Raw genomic sequence first — 19,857 nt, 5'->3', positions numbered from 1 at the left:
GCTGCAGCGTGGGAGGTGGAGCTCGTCTCCACATGGCAGAGCAATCCTCTTATGGAACCTGAGTGTCTCCCTGTCCCCATTTTCCTGGTAATGCAGCCATCTCAGGGGGGCTGAGCTGTGGCCCCCCAAGTACCAGTTGGGGGAACAAGATGCTTCATCCACAACTGACACTGCACACTAGGCCAAGTAGACCATACTGACTGGACCCCATAGCTCAAATGTGTAACTTCAAAAATATAAACATTTTAAAATATTTTATTAACTTTTTCTGGTTATGAAAGAAATGTATGTTCATTATAGAAAACACAGAAAACTATTTCTTCAAAGGGCAAAACCCTAAATCCTGCCCCTCAGAAACATGTGGAGACTGTGGGAAGAACATTGACCTGTACTGTCCCCAGCAAGAGCCTGGAGTGGCCCCTAGAGGAAGCCAGCCCACAGGTGTCAGAGCTTCTCCCTATTCTGTCTGATATTTGCCTAAGTAGCTCATACCCAGGGGAGGCCCGTGCCAGGCTCAGTGAGCCCAGAATACAGAGATACCCCGACTCCCAGGGCAGGCCACCAGGAGCTCGGAGCGGAGGGCCAGTGGTCTGCCTGTCAGGAAGCTGGACACTACTGGTGTGTCCAGCAGCGTGAGCCTATCTCCTGCTGAGAGAAGTTGAGCCCAGCCCTGCCCGCCCCTCCTCCCCCTGGGTCTCCCTGGAAGCCCCAGTCCAGAGCACACAGCCCAGCAGGCCAGTGATGCAGAGGGGAGGGCTTCTGCTGCAGAGCAACAGGTTGGGGTCAGAATGTTCAGAATGTTCTCCCCGGTTGCAGAAATTCAGTGGTGAGGTGGCTCAGAGCTGTGACTGACAGAGGATGAGCGGTTCTGAAGTGAAAGCCCTCCCTCCTGTGGGCGTGACCTCTCAGCTCCCAGGTGGGCAGCAGGGCCCCTGGAGCCTGGCAGCGGCTGAGGCAGCACACGTTGGGCCACTTCACAAACAAGGAAACAAAATCTGTGAGGTTACTACCTTGCCCAGGGTCACAACATCTGTACAGGCAAGTCCAAGGCCCGAGTCCAGGTCTGGCTGACCCCAAGAGCTGCTGCCTTTCGCCCAAAGACCCTTACCTGTGAAATGCTCTTCCACAAACCTGTGACTAACCTGGGGGCAGTTAACAGCCAGTTAGCTGGTTCCTCAGTTGTTTCATTCCCTGGCCTTCTGCCCCCCTGGCTTCCAGGTTTTATGGGAGAAGAGCATTTGGGAGGTGGGCTTGCTGGGGCTCAGGGGTGGGAGCCCCATTGTTGGAGCCGTTGGGTGTAGTGTTTGAGGCCCAAACTCACCCGTGTTCCCTTCCTATTCTTTCCTCAGGGAACTACTTGATCATGCCGTCGGGGAACCTCCAGATCGTGAACGCCAGCCAGGAGGACGAAGGGATGTACAAGTGCGCAGCCTACAACCCGGTCACCCAGGAAGTGAAGACCTCGGGCTCCAGCGACCGGCTACGTGTGCGCCGTAAGGGGCGGGGCCTCCTGGTGGAGGGCGGGGCCTCCTGGTGGGGGGCGGGGCCTCCCTGGTGGAGGGGGGCCTCCCTGGTGGGGGGCGGGGCCTCCCAGTGGAGGGCGGGGCTTAGCACCTAGGTGCCAGGGATGCCACAGCCTGGGGCTCCAGCTGGTGGGACATCCAGAACTCAGCGGGGGTGGGACCTCCCAAAGCGCCCGCCTCTCACAGCCCAGCCCTCGGGCTTGTCTCAAAGGGGCTGTGCCTCCTGCTCACTCACCTCAGAGCACTGTGGGGACCCCCCTCACCCCCTCACTGAGCCTGAGGAGAGCTTTCAGAGGAGGGGATGGAGGGGATGGAAGTGGAGTGTGGGCTCAGCAGCGGGCAGCGGGTGTGTGGGAAAGACGTGCTGCCTGGAGCCCTTGCGGAGGCCATCAGTCTGCACAGCTCCTCCCCCTGGTGAAAACCGTGGGGGCCCACACAGCCCCCGGTTTATGTGAGAACAGCTGCGTTTGCTGTGCACCTTCTGTGGCCAAGGCTCTTTCTGATCCCTGTGGACCCCGTGGAATAACATTGAAGGTGGAGTTAGGTTTGAGAGTCGGCACCAAAGGCAGGTTTACCGTGAAGTGAGTGAAGCAAAATTTCAGAGGTTCCTCGCCCGCCTAATTGAGTATCTGTGACTTTGTATTCTTTTCCTTAAAGATGGCTTCCTGAGCTAGATGAGTTTCAGGTGGCACAGAACCGGGTCTGTCCCTGGTTGGCACATACAGCAAAATCGCACACGATCAGCATGCTACCCGGAGGTCCCGAGGGCGATGGCATGTTGGCCAGCAACATGCCTTTCAATAAATTCCACCGGTCTCTCTCCCTGCGTTGAAAAGGGGTGCTGGCTGCTTCCTCAGCTGAGAGCCTAATGAAGCAGTTGGTTGGGGGGCCTCACAATGGGAGTAGTGCTCACCTTTAAACCGTAGGCCCTGCTCATGTCAGCGAGAGGATCAAGTGAGATGCTGCTCACACTGTGGGAGGTACTTGGGTTCTGAGGCCCGTGCCTGGGGATTCGTGTATCCCATCGCCTCCTGTCTTAGAGTCCCTTACTGGGTGCAAGCAGGAAAAAACCTGCACCAGTTAAGTGTACCTCTGGCCACTCCTCATCCTTCTCCCACGCACAGCTACCCACACATACCCTTGGCCGTGATTCTACGCCGCTGCAGTCTCATTTGTAACAACTCCTGCAGGAAGTCCTTGTTTCTCATAAGAAAACCAAGGCCGAAGGGAATTCAGTAACTGGCCCTGCTTTGCGTAGGTCATAAGCTCCTGAAGGCTATTTGGTTCCAAATCCGTGACCTCTGGGCCACCCAACGTCGCACAGAAGAGGTCCTCCACCCCACCTCCTGGTCCCACACGCCGTCCTCCCCTCCTCCCCCTCCAGGCTCCACGGCCGAGGCCGCCCGCATCATCTACCCCCCGGAGGCCCAGACCATCATCGTCACGAAAGGCCACAGTCTCATCCTCGAGTGTGTGGCTGGAGGGATCCCGCCTCCGAGGGTCACCTGGGCCAAGGATGGGTCCAGTGTCGCCGGTTACAACAAGACGCGCTTCCTGCTGAGCAACCTCCTCATCGACACGGCCAGCGAGGAGGACTCAGGCACCTACCGCTGCATGGCCGACAACGGGGTCGGGGAGCCGGGGGCAGCGGCCATCCTCTACAACGTCCAGGTGTTCGGTGAGTGTCTCCTGCAGACTCCTTCTCCTGGACCTTCTCTTGGGTCTGTGTGGCCTCTCCGGAAGCTCCTAACCCCAGGCTCAGGGTCACGTGCCTTCTGAGAGGTCACGTGCGGAGTGAGTGAGGAGTCCTGACAGGTGGAGATCCTGGATCCCAGGGGCTCGGGTAGAGGGGCTGACTGCCCCTGTCTGCCCTTTCCTGGTGGCTCTGATGGTGGAAACGGACACTTTCCCTTTCCTCTGTCCACAGCCCGGGGAAAGGGGGAGCCTTTCCTGCCAAAACCGGTTTGGCTCAGTGGATAGAGCGTCGGTCTGCAGACTGAAGGGTCCCGGGTTCTATTTTGATCAAGGGCATGTACATTGGTTGTGGGCACATCCCTGATAGGGGGTGTGCAGGAGGCAGCTGGTCGATGCTTCTCTCTCAATTTCTAGCTATCTAGCCCTCTCCCTTCCTTTCTGTGAAAAATCAATAAAATATATTAAATAAATAAATAAAAAAGAGGGAGCCTTTCCTGACCGCAGAGCCCCCCACCTGCCTGGCATGGCCGGGGAGACTCGGCCTCTCTAACCCCGGCTCTGGTTTCCTGGCAGAACCCCCCGAGGTCACCGTGGAGCTGTCCCAGCTGGTCATCCCGTGGGGCCAGAGCGCCAAGCTCACCTGTGAGGTGCGCGGGAACCCCCCGCCCTCGGTGCTGTGGCTGAGGAACGCCGTGCCCCTCGCCCCCAGCCAGCGCCTCCGGCTGTCCCGCAGGGCCCTGCGGGTGGTCAGCGTGGGGCCCGAGGACGAAGGCGTGTACCAGTGCATGGCCGAGAACGAGGTTGGCAGCGCCCACGCCGTGGTCCAGCTGAGGACCGCCAGGCCAGGTGAGTGCGGCGCGAGGGAGCGTGGAGCTGAATGCTCACAGAACCCTTCTCTCCAGGGGAATCTAAAAAGGAACCCCAGTGTGTGAAACCCCATAAAAGTGGCTTTTATGGGTTTATATAACTTATTAAAAAGTCAGAAGTGCATATTTTCACTAGTGAAAATGACCAATTTAGTGGTTGTATTATAATTTAAAAACACTTTTTCATTGTTTCGTAGAATCTGTGGGTTCATGGGGTTCCATGGAACCCAGTCTGACAATGCCTGCTCCGGCGTAAAGGAAAACAAGTGTGTCGTGAGCTTGATTCATTTCCCCTGACACCTGTGGCGACTGAGCAGTTACGGTGCTCAGCACTGGACCAGGAGGCCTGGGGAACACAGAGAAACATAACACAGAACTTAGGAATTTTTTTCACGGAGGAGATAAAGTTTGCAAAGGAAATAATTGTAGAAAAGTACAATGACAAGGAATGAAATGCTAAGCCATTGCTGTCAGATGCCAGCCTCCCGCAGGGCAGGCAGAGGAGAAGCTCCCGTGGCAGAGTCTGTGGACGCTCCCTGAAGGAAGCGTTGCCCTGGCTCCTCAGCTTCCCGGGGGCACTTCCCGTTGGTGTTCCACCTCCCGTTCCCAGGTCAGTGCGGTGGAGGAGGAGAAGGCCCGTGTGTGCCACGGTGCTAACACCACACCGTGAGGGGCATGCCCCAGCCCCAGTGTTAGACCTGAGAAAGAGGGCGCGGGGTTCCTGCACCCCAGGAGCAAACAGTTCACTTCAGTGTGGAGTCGGGAACAAACAGGTTGCAGACACACTTGCCTGCCATGCCTGGGCCACAGCAAGAAGCCTGGACGTGGGCACCAGACTGCCTTTCCCTGCTGGAGGGCAGGGGCATGACCCTCCCTTCCGCGGAGCCTGTGAGCAGGCCAATGGCCACGTCAGTCCTGCGCTGAGGGCTCTTCCTGCCCAGCAGGTCCTCTCTCTGACTTTTTTCTCCACGGGGGCAACAGCTGTGACCAGGGGACTAACACCCTCTTCCTTCCTTCTCTTCCCTGCTCCAGGCACAACCCTGAAACCGAGGCCCGATGCTAAGCTGGACACTGCCACACTTTCCGTGCCACCCTCCAGACCCAGAAGCCCCGACCAGATGCTGAGGGGGCACCCAGGGCTCCCGAGGCCTCCAGCGTCCGTGCAGCCAGCTTCCCCGCAGTGCCCGGGAGAGAAAGGGCCGGTGGCGCCCGCCGAGGCACCCGTCATCCTCAGCTCACCCCGGACCTCCAAGACTGACTCTTATGAGCTCGTGTGGCGGCCTCGGCATGAGGGTGGCAGCCGGGCACCGATCCTCTACTATGAGGTGAAACACCGCAAGGTAGGGTGCCTGGCATTGTGCCCACCCCCTCTCAGGCTGGGTGGGGGTCTCTGTTCTCTCCCTCCTCTTATCTCCCGCTGCAGCCAGGACTGCCAACCCCACTGCTGGTCATGACTTCCCGCCTCCTTCAGGGTACTTTCCTACCACCTCCAGGAAGAGGGTGGTGCTGGGCATTTGGGACCCTTTAAGACCCGGGAAAACACCGTGCCTTTGCCTCGGGTCTGGCTTCATGCACAGGCTTCCCAGAAGCTGCCACCACCAGCTTCTAGTCCCAGAGGGAGCGACAGTCTCCCTGTTAACATCCCCGGTCCTCCCCTCTTCCCTCTGCCATTTGTTGTTGATGTTGTTTTGTTTTTAAACCAACCTAAGCTCCGTCCGCTGGGTGCATACCTGCAGGAACCCGGGCATGGTGAACGATCTGTAAGCCAGGAAAACAAACATCTGTGAACAGTATTTTCTCTAAGGCCTGTAAGGCACCCTCAGTTCTCAGACTCGTGGCATGGGTTTGACAAGCAGGCGTTTGAGCTGGAAGCACATTGAGTTGTTCAGACCTTGACAGAGGCGAGTCTGTCCCGGTGGTGTTTGGGGAGCTGTCAGAAAGGACTGTGGGGTTGACGGGGTACCGGACAGAGCCTTCCAGCCCGTCGTCCTGGACACTGTGTCCTGTGAAGCAGCAAAGGGTCCCCAGGCTGTTATCCTCACCCAGGGCTGCATCCTCACCTGCAGGAGGATGTCCTGGCAATCCGTTTCTGATTGCCCCACGTGCACGCTACCTTCTCTCTAAGGTCATTAGACAGTAGGCAATTACTGTTTTCAAATGGATTTCTAAACATCTTACTTGATAAGTGATGCGTTATAATGCTAGACTTTCTTATGCATTCCTATTGTTGTTTTTTTTGCTTATGAAAGTGCTGTGTGCACTTGGAAGAAGAATTTGGAAAATATATGAACAGAGAACTAAAAGAGTTTATCAACTCTTTTTACCCCTCCAAAAACAAAAACCAAAGCCGGCTCTGCATGGAGGAGACTCTAGCTATACAGAAGCCGTTTCTCCGGCCGGACATGCAGCCGCTCTGTGCCTGTCCCGCTGCCGTGCTCAGGACAAGTCCACAGAGACTCTGAGGGGGTCGGAAAGCACCTTGGGCAAAGCTGCCTCCCAGGTGGGGGCCGAGGCTGGCAGCTTCTTACGGATGCTCGGCCTACTGGCCTCTCTGTCACCAGCCAGCAAAGGGGGTGAATACGTTTTTAACAAACAGCACCATTGTTCAGCCCAGCTTACAGGGCTGGGCTGGTCCTAACCCTTGTTTCTCTGTGTAACTGGACACCTCTGGCTGTAGACAGAGATCAGGGCAGGCCAAATGCTCATAGTCCCCAGGAGACGGGAACCAGCGTGAGAGCAAGAATAATATTTTTCAGGCCAAGAGGTGGCCACCACACGGCCTGGCCAGGAGGCAGCTGGCAAAAGCCATGCGTGGTGATCCAGAAATGCCAGGCTGGAGCGGCGTCTACCCGCTCGGTGTGTGTGACAGTGACTGATTGCTGTTCCGTTTCTTATTTTCATGTCTGGTCCCGGTGGCAATGTGAGGCCAGGCCTGGGGAGTGAGCAGACACTGCCCGGGGGGCACTTGGCGCTGGTAGGTGAGCACAGCCACAGCAGAATAATGTCCCGGGAGCAGTCCCTTCCTTCTGGGACTAACGTGTCTTCAAGATGGTCACATCAGGAAGGATTTGGGGCCCTGACTGGTTTGGCTCAGTAAATAGAGCGTCAGCCTGCAGACTGAAGGGTCCCAGGTTTGATTCCAGTCAAGGGCATATACCTTGATTGTGGGCACATCCCCAGTAGGAGGTGTGCAGGAGGCAGCTGATCAACATTTCTCTCTCATCGATGTTTCTAACTCTCTATCCCTCTCTCTTCCTCTCTGTAAAAAAATCAATAAGATACATTTTAAAAAAGAAAGGATTTGGAAATAAAAGATACCAGCATTTGGGTTGTTCTCTCGCTGGAGCCTGAGAACCATTCAGTGCCTTTCCCCCTTTTCACACAGCAGAGTGGTTTCATTTCCTGGTGCATCCGCAGACCCTGGCTGCTGTGTTTGGGTTTCCAGCACCACCGGGGATTCTCAGTTTGTGAAATCTCCTACCCCTGGAACGAATCCTGGAAGCCTGACATTAATGAGCCCAGGCCCTGCCTGGGCAGTGAATGGCGGGGCTTGTTCTACTTTGGAATATTCTTCTTGGGACTGAGAGCTTTCCTGGCAGCCGTTTAGTTCCTTCAGCAAACCACACCTCGGGCTCCAGCAGGCTCTCTGAGTCTGCACTGCCCTTGGGCTCGCAGTTAGGTCTGTCCGAGAGCGAGTGACTCGGCCTCTCAGCATCACCAGCCCGGAGGAGCCTGAAGCGCCTTTGTTGTTGTTTTTCTTTAAGGAGCTGACAATGTGACTCCGTTACTCTTCATCCATAATCCTGACAACTCATCCACACTTTTTAAGTTCTAAACAAGGGCTGAGGGCGGGAGCAGAAAAAAAGGATTGAGATGGCAGAAACCTCACAGAGTGGAGGGTGTGGGGCAGTCGGGAGAAGGGCCAGGCACTTTTTGGGAATCTCCTGTCAGCCCAGTTCAAATCTTGACAAATTTAATCTTCAGAATCACCTGAGACCTTATTTGCTTCATTTTACAAATGAAAAGCCTCGGGATCAGAGAGGGTGTAGGGAACTTGTTTATGTCACACAGCTAGTGAGAGGGACAGCAAGGATCGAACCCAAGATGTTCTGGCTTCCAGGCTGTTTTTCTTTCTCTAGAGGTTAAGATTGTGAGCTCGCGCTCACTGGGGATGTGGCCTTTGGCAAATGCCTCCTCTCTCTCAGGCTGTTGTCATGAAAGCACTGTATGGTGTATGTAAAGTGCTCAGCCCCATGCCTAGCACCTGGTGCATGCTCAGCAAATGCGGCCATTTCTACCAGAGCCGCTACTTTTACCATTGTCCTCATCTTATTAGAATAGAAACTGTTTGCTTTAAATAGAGCAAGGAGGAAGAAAGTGAAGTGAGGTTTTCAGAAAAAGAGTGGGGGTCTTTGGAGAAATGCTCAGCAATGTCAGTGAGGCCTTTGGAGCCTCCCCACTGGGTTTTCTCTGATGGGATCATTAGATGGGAGAGGAAGGAGCCTGACCACCAGGCGTACCGGTTAATAATTCAGATTTTGTAATAAAAGAAAACACGATAATTTCAAGAGAAACATCAAAAGTGCTTTATTCAAAGTGATGCACATCACTAGCTACATTTTCCTCATCTTTAGGTAATTTGTGGATACTTTAGAACTTTTTCTTGTTTTGAGGCAAACCATTCAGAGACCCAATTTTCCAGTTCTTTGTAAGTTTTGGAGTGCTGCTCAGAAAGTGCGTGTGCCATCAATCAGAACAAGTGGTAATCTGAAGGAGCAAGGTCTGGTGAATATGGCGGGTGGGATAATACTTCCCAGGCAAGATCTATTAACGTGTCTTTACTGGTTTTGAAGTGTGTGATGGTGTGTCATCATGAAGCAGAATTACTTTGCCATGTCTTCTGGCCCATTCTGGACATTTTACATTCAAAGCGTGGCTCAAATTGACTATTTGTTGTCAATAGTGATCAGTATTAACAGTTTCACCTGATTTTAGAAGCTCATAATACACCATATTTTCCTGATCCCACCAAACGCAGAGCATTGTCTTCTTTCTGAAGCGATTTGGCCTTGCAGTCGATGTTGATGGTTGACCTGGATCAACCCATGATTTTGTGCATTTGGGATTCTCAAAATAAATCCACTTTTCATCACCAGTCACAATTCGATGCAAAAAAGACTTTCATGCCATTGAAGCAACATTTTACTGATGACTTTTTGGTTTTCCATTTGTCTTTCATTCAGTTGATGTGGCACCCATTTTCCTTCCTTTAAGATCTTTCCCATTGCTTGTTAATGATTGGAAATTGTTTGCTGAGAAACCTTTCATCTTTCTGCAAGTTGTTTTTGAGTTTGACAAGCATCTTCATCCAATAATGCTTGTAATTGTTGGTCTTTAAACTTTTTCAGTTGACCTGGACCTTCTTTATCTTTCACATCAAATTCATCACGTTTAAAGCATTTAAACCAGCGTTCACAAGTATCTTGAAATAGAGCATTTTCACCATAAGCTTCCCGAAGTATACGATAACTTTCAGCAGCACTTTTTTTCAAAATAAAGTAATGAATTAAAACTTCCCACAAATGCTCTTTTTTGGGCACAAAAGTCGACATTTTTAAGTGTAAAAATATCTATGATGTTACACCCTCAGCAAATTTGACATATGAAGTTTTGAAGCTTGCTGTCAATACAACAAAACGGCATACATATCAGATCACATACATATCAACATTCTAATCTGTGTAACTCCATCTATTGAAAAAAATCTGCATTATTAACCAGTACACCTGGTATACTGGTCTACGCTCAGAAGACCCAGTCTGCACTCTGCAGCACCACCGCTCCCCAACCTGCCCCGTTTTCCTCCCAACCACCTTCCTGCCCTCTCGGCTTACGTCTGCTTTCCTTACAAACCACCGCCACCAAGAGCTCCTGGCCAGAGGCCGGTCCTTATAACCAGCCGCCTTCTCCAGCAGGTCACAAATGCCTCTGATGATTGGACCATCTCTGGCATTCCAGCCAACCAGCACCGCCTGACACTCACCCGACTGGACCCCGGGAGCTTGTATGAAGTGGAGATGGCAGCTTACAACTGTGCAGGCGAAGGCCAGACAGCCATGGTCACCTTCCGGACCGGTAAGGGTCAGTCATTGCCCCACCTTAGGGTTCCCACAGGCCTGAGAACATCCTCCCAGGCTCAGGTGAGACCACCAACCCCTTGTCCCACCACTCACCTCCCTTCCAGTGCCTGCCTTCTGAGGTTTGTGTGACCAGGCTGAGGCCCCACCTCTCAGCAGGAGTGCCACCAGCCAGCCTCTCTGGCGCCCCTCAGGTGGAGCAGAGATCAGACCCCACTTCCCCACTTCCACTGCCCTGCGTTACTTGCACCTCCTCCTCAGACCCCCTTGCAGAAAGAACTCTGTGGAGAGGGAGACCCAATACTGCATGCTCCCTCCCTGGCTGAGCTCAACCCGTTTCTACGCAGGACGGCGGCCCAAACCTGAAATCATGGCCAGCAAGGACCAGCAGATCCAGAGAGACGACCCTGGAGCCAGCCCCCAGAGCAGCAGCCAGCCAGACCACGGCCGCCTCTCCCGTAAGCCCCCAGTGGCCCCCAGGGGTACGCATGGTGCTTTGCTCATAACTGGGACCAGGTCCAGAGCCTCAGGCTCACTGCTGAAGGACGAATGGGCTCTTGGTCCTTCTTGGCATCTCCCCACGGTGAAGAAGTACAGATAGAAACTTTTCAGATAAAACCCTGGAGTCCAGGACTGGGGTTACTGGCCCTGTGGGTGCAGAGGCAGCGGAGGGGAAAGCAGGTGGCCTTTGGCTCCTCCACACTCTGACCTGGGCAGAAGGATGGCTTCTGCCCACGGGGTTTCTCCTTGGAGAAGGCCACCTAGGTGGCCCATCCAAGTGACCCCAGACCACCCAGTGCAGCCACGGGGGTGCGGGGAGCGGGGAGGAGAAGAGGCTGTAAGGAGGAACAGGTTCCTATCAGGAAGAGCCAAGTCAGGTTGCAACACGACCATCTTCTCACCGTGTCTTTCTCCTGCTCCTTCCTCCCTCGTGGATGGTTTCCCTCAGCCCCGGAAGCTCCAGACAGGCCCACCATCTCCATGGCCTCGGAGACATCAGTGTTTGTGACCTGGATTCCTCGTGGGAATGGTGGCTTCCCGATCCAGTCCTTCCGTGTGGAGTACAAGAAGCTGAAGAAAGTGGGGGACTGGATTCTAGCCACTAGCGCCATCCCTCCGTCCAGGCTTTCAGTGGAGATCACAGGCCTGGAGAAAGGTAGGGGCCTGGCCACTGACCTACTGTTCCTGGCCCCATCCCCCACATCTCCCTGCACTGCCCACTGGCCACCAAGAGGAGAAGGGGAGCTGTGGGGGTTCTCACTGCGCATCCTCCACCCACATCTAGGCTCCTGTGGACGCTCTCAGTGGTACCTCGGTTCCACAAACCCCCTCTCTCCCTTTCTGATGAGGGTGGGAAGTCTCATGAGTCCTTTGGGGTTTGCTTTTGGGGAAGGTCTGCCCAGAAGACCCCCACACACACACCCCCTTCCCAGGTCCAGGGCCTGAATGAGCTGTGAGGAAGTCGGAAGGTGTTTCCCAGCTCCTGGGATCAGCGAGTGTCTCTCTCACCAGGCACCTCCTACAAGTTCCGAGTCCGGGCTCTGAACATGCTGGGGGAGAGCGAGCCCAGCGCCCCCTCCCAGCCGTACGTGGTGTCGGGCTACAGCGGCCGCCTCTACGAGCGGCCTGTGGCGGGCCCCTACATCACCTTCACCGACGCCGTCAACGAGACCACCATCATGCTCAAGTGGATGGTACGTGGCCTTGCATGGACTGTGCGGGGATGGGGAGGTGGGCTGAGCTCGTGTTGGGCAAGAAGGAACCACTGGTCTTCCCCAGCCTCTCCTCTAAGCCAGTGGTCGGCAAACCATGGCTCTCAAGCCACATGCGGCTCTTTGGCCCCTTGAGTGTTCTAACGCCAATTCTTCAAAATAGACTCGCCCAGGCCGAAAACTGACTTCTGCGCATGGGCCACAAAGTTTCAGTCGCATTGTACGTGCGTACCCGCACATGGTATTTCGTGGAAGAGCCACACACAAAGGGCCAAAGAGCCACATGTGGCTCGTGAGCCGTTGTTTGCCAACCACTGCGTCCTCCCTTAAGTGTGTCTGTTCATCCGTCATCATCCCCACCCAGGCAGGATCAGAGGGGACTTAACTCTTTGGGGAAATGGCAGTTTGCTTCTTGTCTCCAAAGTCTGGGAGACCTCTGGGCTAAATACAGTGTTTTCCAGAGAGCTTTGGGGATGTCATCAGAAATGTCTGCCGGGGTCCCCCAGTGAATTTTGAACTCTAGGCTGGGGGAAATTCCCGTCCCCCCTGGCCACACCTGGTAATCCCATGCTCCCCCGTCAACGTGTTTCTTCTCTATTCCCTAAGTACATCCCAGCAAGTAACAACAACACCCCGATCCACGGCTTCTATATCTATTACCGACCCACGGACAGCGACAACGACAGTGACTACAAGAAAGATATGGTGGAAGGTGAGAAACACTTTTGTGTGATTTGGTTTCCTCTGTTGGCACGGGGGTCTCGGTGTTGGTGAAGGTGTAAAACCTGGGCTGCCGTGACACACCGCATCTGTGCCCCATATCAGTGGGAACACACTTGGGGTCATTCATAAACCCTCACGGTTCCTTCCCATGGTGATGGGACAAGAGGTGATGGGGCCGTTCATGGCAGCAGCCCCGGCACCCAGCCCTGAGTCTGACTGCCCGTGGAGACCAGGCAAACCAGATCCACATCCCTATGTGTGACTGGTTCTCTCCCCCAGGGGACAGATACTGGCACTCCATCAACCACCTGCAGCCGGAGACCTCCTATGACATTAAGATGCAGTGCTTTAATGAGGGCGGTGAGAGCGAGTTCAGCAACGTGATGATCTGTGAAACCAAAGGTGAGGTCTGTGGGTTCTCTGCCCGCCTCTGTTCCGTGTGCTTTCTCCAGAAAGACTCCTTATTTTCCAGGTACCCCTAAACTTTGTCATTCTTGACCTTTCATTTGCTTGTGCCTCATATTAAGTACGGATGGCTTGCTACATGAGGGCTACAGGAACCTGGGAACTCACTCACACATGAACTCATGGAGGGAACCCATTCTTAGGGTAGAAACTTTCTATAAGCACTTTATTCCTATGATAACATTTGATGCTAACATTGGTTGATGTACTTAATTAACTACAACCCCATGAGACAGGAAAGGAAATGATATAGCTTGACCAAGGTCATGACGCCAGTTAGTGGTAGAGCAACATTTTGGGCCACATTTGTCCAATTACAAGCCCAGTCTCTTTCTCTGATTAAAACATGTTAAACATATTTACCTAAGAATTTATTTTCACATTGGTCAAGTGGGTAGATATTGTCTCCTTTTTGCAAATACTGGAAGTGTATAAAGCAGGTGTATTGCAAAGAACAAACTCAGGAGATCACCAAGGAATAGAGACAAGAAGACCCATTTCCCTTCATTGGGAACATCTCTCTCCACCTGTGCACTGCTTCCCATCTCTTAGCAAATACAGAGCACCTGCAGGGTGCACGCCTGCCCTCCCCTGTGGTGTACAGCGCAGTGAGGGGCAGATACAGCCATGGCCAAAGCCCTGTATCGGAATACTCAGGGCAAAGAACAGTCCTCACAAGGGTTTCACACTGGCCTTCTGGAAGGATTGCATCTTGGGTAACTTAGGAGGGGGCGGCTTAGGGGACTGGTCAAGCCTGCAAGCACCTCCAGGTGGTTACAGAACATGGTCCTGGAAGAAGGGGAGGCAGCCCTGTGGGCTGTAGGAGCGCCATTGTTGGATTTGTTTGCTGAGCAGGGTTACTGGTGACTATGCAGGACCAGGCCGAGGGGCGAGAACAGGGTGTGGAGTATAGGTGAAGAGAAGGGATGGGTTTGGGCCTCTTTTCAGAGGAAATGTCTTTAGGTTGGGATCATGGGCACAGATGAGAGCCCACAGAGAGTGCCGACCGACAGGGACCAGAGAGACCTTCCGGTGTCTGAGGAGAAGCCGGGAAGGAGGGAGCGGGAGGAGAGAGGCGGAGCGCCGTCAGAGGCCGGGGTACAGCGGAAGGCTACAGTGTCAGAAAGGCCAGGGGACGGCCGAGAAGAGGGTTAACAATGTCTGATGCACCTCGATAGCAAACCCTGAGGAGTTCACCATCCCACCCTGATACCCTGGAATCAGCGTTTCCCAGATATCGTCTGCCCCAGGGAGTCCCACCCAACACACCTCTCCTCCTGCTGTGTGGCTCGTGCTCCTGCCTCATCCTATGCAGCCTTCGCCCTGCCTGGAAGGGCACGTCCTCGGGTGAACGCTTCCTTCCCCAGTTCTTCTGCTGGCTTCCTGCATTTGTTACACTTTCTTCCCGAAGTTCCCCGGCTCCTCTTTCAGGAAACCCCACCCCCTGCGGCCCAGAGTGCCCAGCCTGGCTCCACGCTTGGCTCACGACCTCTGGTTGTGTTTCGAAATACAAGGTTCAGTTCTCAGTGGCACCACGTTTCACGTGAGATGCCAAGGTCCTGCTGAGCTGGGACACCATCCTCACCCGATAGAAGGTTCCGAGGCCCCATTTCCCACACCCAGGGAGTCTGGATGTTTGTTGTTTGTTGTGAAAGAAATGTCAGGGAAGCAGGTGCTGATGGGAGTTTTGTTCACAATTGCAGCTCGGAAGCCTGGTCAGCCTGGTGGACTCCCGCCTCCAACGCTGGCTCCGCCTCAGCCGCCACCCCCCGAAACCATGGAGCGGCCGGTGGGCACGGGCGCCATGGTGGCACGCTCCAGCGACCTGCCCTACCTGATCGTCGGGGTCGTCCTGGGCTCCATCGTCCTCATCATTGTCGCCTTTATCCCCTTCTGCTTGTGGAGGGCCTGGTCCAAGCAGAGTGAGTGTGCGGCCCTGCCCCCAACAGGGGAGGAGCCTGGGGAGGGAGGGAGGGAGGCCTCTCCCCAGGGCAGGATCAGAGGTGCCTGCTTCCCATTTGCTGGGGCACAAGCTCCTGGGCCCCCAGAGGGCTCAGGGAGAGTCACAGGACACCCAAGACGGGAGCCCCTCCTCTCAGCTCTCGGACCCTGGCAGGTGGAGGGGAGTGTGAAGAGGAGGAGTTGGCCCTTCTGCATCTCAGGAGCTCGGGACTCCTCTGGCTCCAACTCTTTTTCACACCGAAGCTGCTGCTCTGTGTTCACACTTACCACCTCTCCCCTCCAGGGCTGCCCGCATACTCCCCCCCGCCCCCGACACAGCACACCTGGTCCCCCTGGCCTCCCCTGACTATTGTTCCTCGGGTTTGCTCACCTCCTCCTCCTCCTGGGCATGTGCCCCTGTACCTCCTCACCCTCATCTGCGCTGCAAAGGAAGTCCAGCTGTTGGGGAGAAGTGGGGAGCATGAAGAAGCGAGAGAGAATATCCTCATCTGCAGGGCGGTGCCAGCTCCCTGCCTCCCTGACCTGACCCTGTGGTCAGGAGTTTCCTGAGGTTCCTGTGGGGCTGTTTCTAGCTGCCCAGGCCCCCGTGGCCTCAGCAGACCTCTGTCCTTCTTCCTTCCAGAACATACAACAGACCTGGGCTTTCCTCGAAGTACGATGTTGCCCTCCTCCTGCCAGTACACCATGGTGCCGCTGGGAGGACTTCCCGGCCACCGCGCCCACGGGCAGCCCTACCTCAGCAGCAGCAATGGACGGGCCTGTGCCAACGGGGGGCATGGGAACAGGGGCTGCCCTGCCACTGCCATGGGCCACCCAGGCATGCGGCCTCCACGGCACTGCCCAGAGGAGCGGCCGCAGGTAACCACCCTCGGTGTGGGTGAGCAGGTGCAGCCGCCCTGGGAGGAGGGGAAGGTTGGCGCCCCCCGGAGAGTTCCTCCCTCCGGCCCCTAGGCCTGGGCTGCCACTTGGAAGCATCGCTTAGTCAGGAACAGCTCGTCCTGCTAGAGGATGGACGGGAACCTGGCCGGACTCCCACATGACCTTGCCATCCCCCTTCCCTTTGAGCAGCAGGACGACACCAACCCCCTCCGGAGGCAGACTGCTCCTGGCGATGGACACGATGCCCGCAGTGCCCCACCTCCCAGGTAACAGGCCGCTCGTCTCCATCTCCTATCTCCATCTCTGTCTCCCATCTCTGTCTCCCATTTCCGTCTCCCATCTCCGGGGCTCTCCCTTTAGGCCCTCACATTCAGCACCAGCCACTGAGAGGCGGTGCCAGCTTTTCAGGATCCTTTACGTTCCTCATTTCTTCCAGTGTTTCCCAAACTTTTGACATATGTGTACCCCTTCTATAATTTTCGTAACGCTGAGTACCCCTCATACTCATGAAAACGTAGAATTAGGCTCAGTTAAGCACAGTGCAGTGCACATCCCCACCAAACTCCGGTGCAACGCGTACCCCCACCAAACTCTTCCCGTACCCCTGGAGGTACGCGTACCACACTTTGGGAAACGCTGTTCTAGACAAAGTGGTCCCCGCATCTGACCTGACAGCCTGCTCCACGGGCCTCTCCCCCAGGAGGGGCTGTGTTTGTGGTTACGGCCTTTCTGCTCTGGAGCAGGGGTCAGCCTTTCAGAACCTGCCCCTGCATGGCAGGCTGCGGGCCCAGGCACTGCTGGCTTTGCCCAGACGCCCAGACGCCACATTTTCTAATACACTTAGGACTTGCATGGGATACAATGGAGAGAAACTAGAATTACCTGTGGAAATGGGGTGGCATCCCTCAGTGCTCGTCAGGCAGCCATCCCTGCCCATCGGAGCTTTGTCCCATCTGTGGTTCTCAGAAGGAAGCAGCCGGTGGTGGGCCCACCCTGCCCACACCTCACTTCCCATCCGGCCTTGTGCCCACAGGGGAGTCAGGGCCCGCCCAGATGAAGTCTCTTTCCTGTGCACAACGCCCGAGGCCTCAGCGTACCAGCAGCTGCAGGCCCACCAGGACAGCCACGCCCTCCGGGAGCAGCCTGCCCCTGCCGGCCAGTCCGGGATGAGGAGTGGGCCCCAGAAACCTGGGATGGAAGCGACATGGGACCCTCTTTTTCACCCAGGTTCGTGCCAGGGGCAGGGCAGGACATTAAGGAGGCTGGAGATAACGGGAGGCAGGAATCCACAACCCAGAAGTGCCTTGGAGGAGGAGGAGGGGGCGCTGGGGAGAAGTCGTTGAAGGGGGTGCTTGGAAGGGAGCTGTCCACGGCTTTAATCAGGAGAGACGAGGAGGGAAAGGAGTTGCCACCCTCCCTCCTGCCCAAAGGCCTAGCAGATGTGCAGGGGCCTACCGGTTGGGTCCTTCTCCGCCATCACAAACCTCATCCTCACAGACTAAGGAAAAGGTTGAAACTGGTTTGGCTCATTGGATAGAGCGTCGGCCTGCGGACTGAAGGGTCCCAGGTTCGATTTCGGTCAAGGACCTGTACCTTGGTTGTGGGCACATCCTTAGTAGGGGGTGTGCAGGAGGCAGCTGACTGATGTTTCTCTCTCATCGGTGTTTCTATCTATCTTCTCCCTTCCTCTCTGTAAAAACTCAATATATTTTTAAAAATAATAGCTATTATAAAAAAGAGAGAGAAAAAAGACTAAGGAAAAAGACACCATCTCGTTTCAGAGAAAGACGTTTTTTGGTCTCTGCATGAAGGCCATTCACAAATTCCTGCTGCCTCTCATAATAAGAGGCGTTCTCTAATCGCTCCAGAATACCCTGCTTTGTTGGGTCTTGTCTCTTAATTAAGGACTGAGGTTACATCAGTCATTAGGGAGCCAAGTTCCCAAACCATCGAGCGCTCTGTGCTCAGTGCCCACCAGCCCCCGCTCTGTCTTCCCTGGGCCAGTGTCTTGGAAATCAGTGGATTCTTGGGTGGGTGCCAGATGCTGCAGAGACTTCGGTCATGTTTCTTAGCCTCCACGGTGTGGATGTGGGTCCTCGTGCAGACCCTCAACTCTGCCTCTGGGAGATGGAACTCACCTCCTAGAGCCAGGCCCAGCGCCACTGACATGGGATGGCCTCCCCTGGGGGAATGGACTATGTGTGTGGGGAGGAGGGGGGCGGGGGGGTCCTGACCGGAAATCGCCTTGTCTTGGCTGTAGGTTTCTCTCTCCTTTTTGGCCGAGTGTGACCAGTGCCTCTGAGCGCCGCTCCCTGGTCAGTCAGGATGTTCATGTTCCCGTTCTCTCTCCCCGCAGGGCCCCCGTGCTGCTTGGGCCTGGCGCCGGTGGAAGAAGTGGACAGTCCTGGCACTTGCCAAATGGGCGGAGGAGAGTGGTGCCCCCAGCACCCCACAGGGACCCACAGAGGACCAGAGCCCGGGAGGCAGCTCTCCCCCAGCCCACCAGTGCACATATCTTTTGAAACACCACCCCCCATTGTTTAGGCAGAAGCCAGGATCCCAGAAAAAGACTATATATTATCGTTTTTAAAGAGACAGAGGAAATCGGTATTTATTTTTCTATAATAGCCATATTTATATATTTATGCACTTGTAAATAAAATGTATATGTGTTTTAATAATTCTGGAAAGACATAAGGACTCCTCCCGTGGAGATGTGAGAGGTTAAAGAAGCCACCCAGGAACGAGGAACCGGGACCGGCCAGCACCCAGACAGAGGAGGCAGCTCAGACCCTCTGCCCCCGCCCGGAAGGCTGCAGAGGCCCCCGGAGCAGCTGCCCCAGGGAAGACTCCCGCTCACTGTGCGTGAGGAGGGTAACGCAGCGGCCGTGGGGCGCGCAGGCTGCAGACACCTGTGAGGACAGCGCGCTCCGGCGCCCAGGGCCAGGTCTCAGGAGAAGCCCGTGAGAACAGACTCGATGTGTATAGTACCATAAGCATTAACAGTCCTTCCAGAATCAATAATCTGCGGCAACATAGCTCTGTAAAAACAAACACTGTAACTTCTAAATAAATGTTTAGTCTTCCCTGTAACCTTCAGCTGAGTCATGCGTGAGTCAGCGTTTTCCTTAGAGGTTAGGACTCAGTCTCGGAGTATCTGAAGAAAATACCCACTTGTGATGTTTTCAGATCAAGAGACGAGATCTGGAAAAGATGGATGTTTCTAATGTTTTGTTGTCTGTAAACCCGGAATGTCGGTTGTGCTTTTATGAACATGGAATGTGTTAGTAACTGCTGAGTCCAGGAGGGAGACAGTGTCCAGGAGGCGAGGAGAAGCAGAGTCAGTTTTCCTCCTGACTGGACTGAAGGTAAAACTCGGGTCAAGGAATGAAACAAATCATTTCTATGGAGGTCTGTGTGTGCTGAAGACCAAGTATTTAGTTAAGAGTTATGCTATTACACAGGCGGTGTCTGATAAATTCACTTCCTTTCTTTCCAAAGATCCACCCACATTGCCAGAGGCGCTGACTCGCCGCTTGTTTAAAATCCACATTTACTTACTGCTTGCTGCCTATCCACAAGATCCTTACACCCGGGACTACATGGAGGCTGAAGTTTGAAGGTCCCTTCTCAATCTCAGTAGAGTTGAGTTGCAGATGAAACGCCACTTGAGACACACAATCTCACTAAGAGGCATCTTGCCAAACCCTGGCTTCTCACTCTTGTCATGGATGATGAGCAAGATGGTAGGAAAGCCCCAGGACGGATGGCGGTCTAGAACAAGGGCTCCCTCTGCTGGCCAGAAGAAATAGCGTGCCAGCTGGTAGATTGGCTGTTACCTCCCCTATCTAGCCAAAGGCTAAATTGGAAAAACTCATCAAGATGCAACATGATT

At 54.7% G+C, this 19,857-nt stretch overlaps 1 protein-coding gene across 3 annotated transcripts in view; it reads left to right on the top strand.

Moving 5' to 3' along the window:
- Window positions 1-19,055, top strand: part of BOC (BOC cell adhesion associated, oncogene regulated) — a 74,896-nt gene extending 55,841 nt beyond the window's left edge. The window contains exons 6-20 of one of the 3 annotated variants that reach the window (XM_045583988.1): window positions 1,350-1,493; window positions 2,908-3,201; window positions 3,792-4,064; window positions 5,117-5,424; window positions 10,060-10,219; window positions 10,569-10,703; window positions 11,171-11,377; window positions 11,734-11,915; window positions 12,540-12,645; window positions 12,936-13,058; window positions 14,825-15,043; window positions 15,706-15,941; window positions 16,152-16,228; window positions 16,996-17,189; window positions 18,319-19,055. In XM_045583988.1, coding sequence (XP_045439944.1) covers window positions 1,350-1,493; window positions 2,908-3,201; window positions 3,792-4,064; window positions 5,117-5,424; window positions 10,060-10,219; window positions 10,569-10,703; window positions 11,171-11,377; window positions 11,734-11,915; window positions 12,540-12,645; window positions 12,936-13,058; window positions 14,825-15,043; window positions 15,706-15,941; window positions 16,152-16,228; window positions 16,996-17,189; window positions 18,319-18,506 — 2,846 coding nt within the window. In that variant the 3' untranslated portion in view covers window positions 18,507-19,055. Of the gene's footprint in view, window positions 1-1,349; window positions 1,494-2,907; window positions 3,202-3,791; window positions 4,065-5,116; window positions 5,425-10,056; window positions 10,220-10,568; window positions 10,704-11,170; window positions 11,378-11,733; window positions 11,916-12,539; window positions 12,646-12,935; window positions 13,059-14,824; window positions 15,044-15,705; window positions 15,942-16,151; window positions 16,229-16,995; window positions 17,190-18,318 lie in introns of all 3 variants that reach the window. The other 2 variants (XM_045583987.1, XM_045583989.1) reach the window with 2 other exon arrangements.
- The last annotated feature ends 802 nt before the right edge of the window (window positions 19,056-19,857 follow it).

The sequence above is a fragment of the Pipistrellus kuhlii genome, unplaced genomic scaffold (assembly GCF_014108245.1).
Source record: "Pipistrellus kuhlii isolate mPipKuh1 unplaced genomic scaffold, mPipKuh1.p scaffold_m20_p_2, whole genome shotgun sequence".
In the NCBI taxonomy this organism is placed as follows: Eukaryota; Metazoa; Chordata; class Mammalia; order Chiroptera; family Vespertilionidae; genus Pipistrellus; species Pipistrellus kuhlii.
This window is presented reverse-complemented; position numbering and strand designations above follow the sequence as displayed.